At 37.6% G+C, this 1,632-nt stretch overlaps 1 protein-coding gene across 3 annotated transcripts in view; it reads right to left on the bottom strand.

Moving 5' to 3' along the window:
* Positions 1–1,326, bottom strand: part of LOC104792852 (clathrin light chain 2) — a 2,696-nt gene extending 1,370 nt beyond the window's left edge. The window contains exons 1-3 of one of the 3 annotated variants that reach the window (XM_010519095.2): positions 936–1,326; positions 428–581; positions 48–188 (exon numbers count right to left, since the gene is read on the bottom strand). In XM_010519095.2, coding sequence (XP_010517397.1) covers positions 48–188; positions 428–581; positions 936–1,228 — 588 coding nt within the window. In that variant the 5' untranslated portion in view covers positions 1,229–1,326. The remainder of the gene's footprint in view (positions 1–47; positions 189–427; positions 582–935) is intronic. The other 2 variants (XM_019247009.1, XM_010519094.2) reach the window with 2 other exon arrangements.

Raw genomic sequence — 1,632 nt, 5'->3', positions numbered from 1 at the left:
GTTAGATCGGTTGGCTTACCAGGCTTTGGACCTTGAATGACAGAGACCGTTGGCTTCTTAGGGTCTTGCTCTTTCTTTCCCCTTCTTTTCTCTATTGTAGGAACCTCTTTAGGCACTAGCTCTGCTATTGCCTTCCAGTAATTCTTGCTCGATTCCGCGTAGAACTTCTCTTGGTTCTCCAGATACAGCTTAAGTGTTCAAAGACAAACAAACACATAAAACTTAGAATCCATTCAACTTGACAATGCATGAAGACAATCAATTACAGTTGACTAAGAGTCTACTAAGAAGACTACAATGGTCAAAGTTTGAAAATCTTAAATTCAACAAGCTATTAGACTTCCATTGACAATTCTCCACAAAAACCATATGATAACAACACAACATATTATGTTAAAACTAGAAGTCTTTAAGCAAAAGAACACACCTTTTCCTTCTCCCTGTTAGCTGCTTTGTTGTTTTGACAAGTTACTTCAATCTTCTTATGGAACTCTTCTTTGTATTGATTAGCTTCCTCAATAATCTGATTCAACAATTCCTTTTCTCTCTTCTCCTTCTCTTCAAGTTGAATTGCATTTTGTCTGCACATAAACATAAACCATAGTAGCAACACAAACATCACTCACAAGAACACATCAATCTAGTTGCATCTAACAACAGATAACATAAGATTTTTCATACAATGAGATCAGATCTACACATCAGAATCAAGAGGTAATTGCAGAACATAAGAATCAAGCAATAAACTCTAAGTAAAAGCCACAGATCAGATCTAATGAAACTGATTACATCTGAGAACAATGGACACTAACTAGTAGACAACTTCAATATACAAAATTGACAAAGAGAATACACTAAAGTTATCTGCTTTAATCCAATTTTCTTCAGGAAGAAGAGAGATCAAAAACTTTTCTCTGCAGGAGATCTAATCTAACCTTCGCCATTCTCTAAGAGCAAATCCCTCATCTGATTCCATCTCCGACGGTGGTGGCAAGATAGGACCGTCGTGTTCACCGTTGGATCCGAAGAGGCCGTCGTTACCGTTCGAGTAAGCAGCACCGTAGTCAGAAGACGGCGCTGCAAAAATATCGTCGACGGAGTCATCGACTTGGACTGAGCCGTCGAAGGCTGCGAAAGAGTCAGTGGCGTCAAAAGAGCCTGAGACTGGAACGGACTCAGACGCATCATCGTTGAGTATAACAAAGGAATCTTCTTCAAAGACAGACATGTCTGATCTCTCTATCTCTCAACACACAAAAAAAAAAAAAAAGCAGAACGAACGAAGAACTCTCTCTCTCTCTCTCTCTCTCTCTCTCTCTCTCTCTTGTTTGTTCCTCTTTTCAAAGCTTGGAAATTAAAATGGCAAAATCGGTAATAACGGGAGATTTGTATTTTTTTTGTTTCTTGTATTTTCATATTGGGCTTACTTTTTCGAGCCCAAAACTTTCTAGTCCATTACGAGTTTTCCAGTTTAGTTAATGTGGTTTAGGTTCAACCGATCCACTGTCTTCAAACCTAGAATTTACGATGTTCGATTTCATAGCTTAATCTTATTAATCTATTTGGCACTAATTGATCGAGAGTCTTAATTACAACTAAACTTTTAATTTATTTTTTAAATTGAATACACCC

Source organism: Camelina sativa, chromosome 6 (genome assembly GCF_000633955.1).
Source record: "Camelina sativa cultivar DH55 chromosome 6, Cs, whole genome shotgun sequence".
NCBI classification, from domain to species: Eukaryota; Viridiplantae; Streptophyta; class Magnoliopsida; order Brassicales; family Brassicaceae; genus Camelina; species Camelina sativa.
Note: the sequence above shows the minus strand (reverse complement) of the source record. Positions and strands in the feature narration are given on the sequence as shown.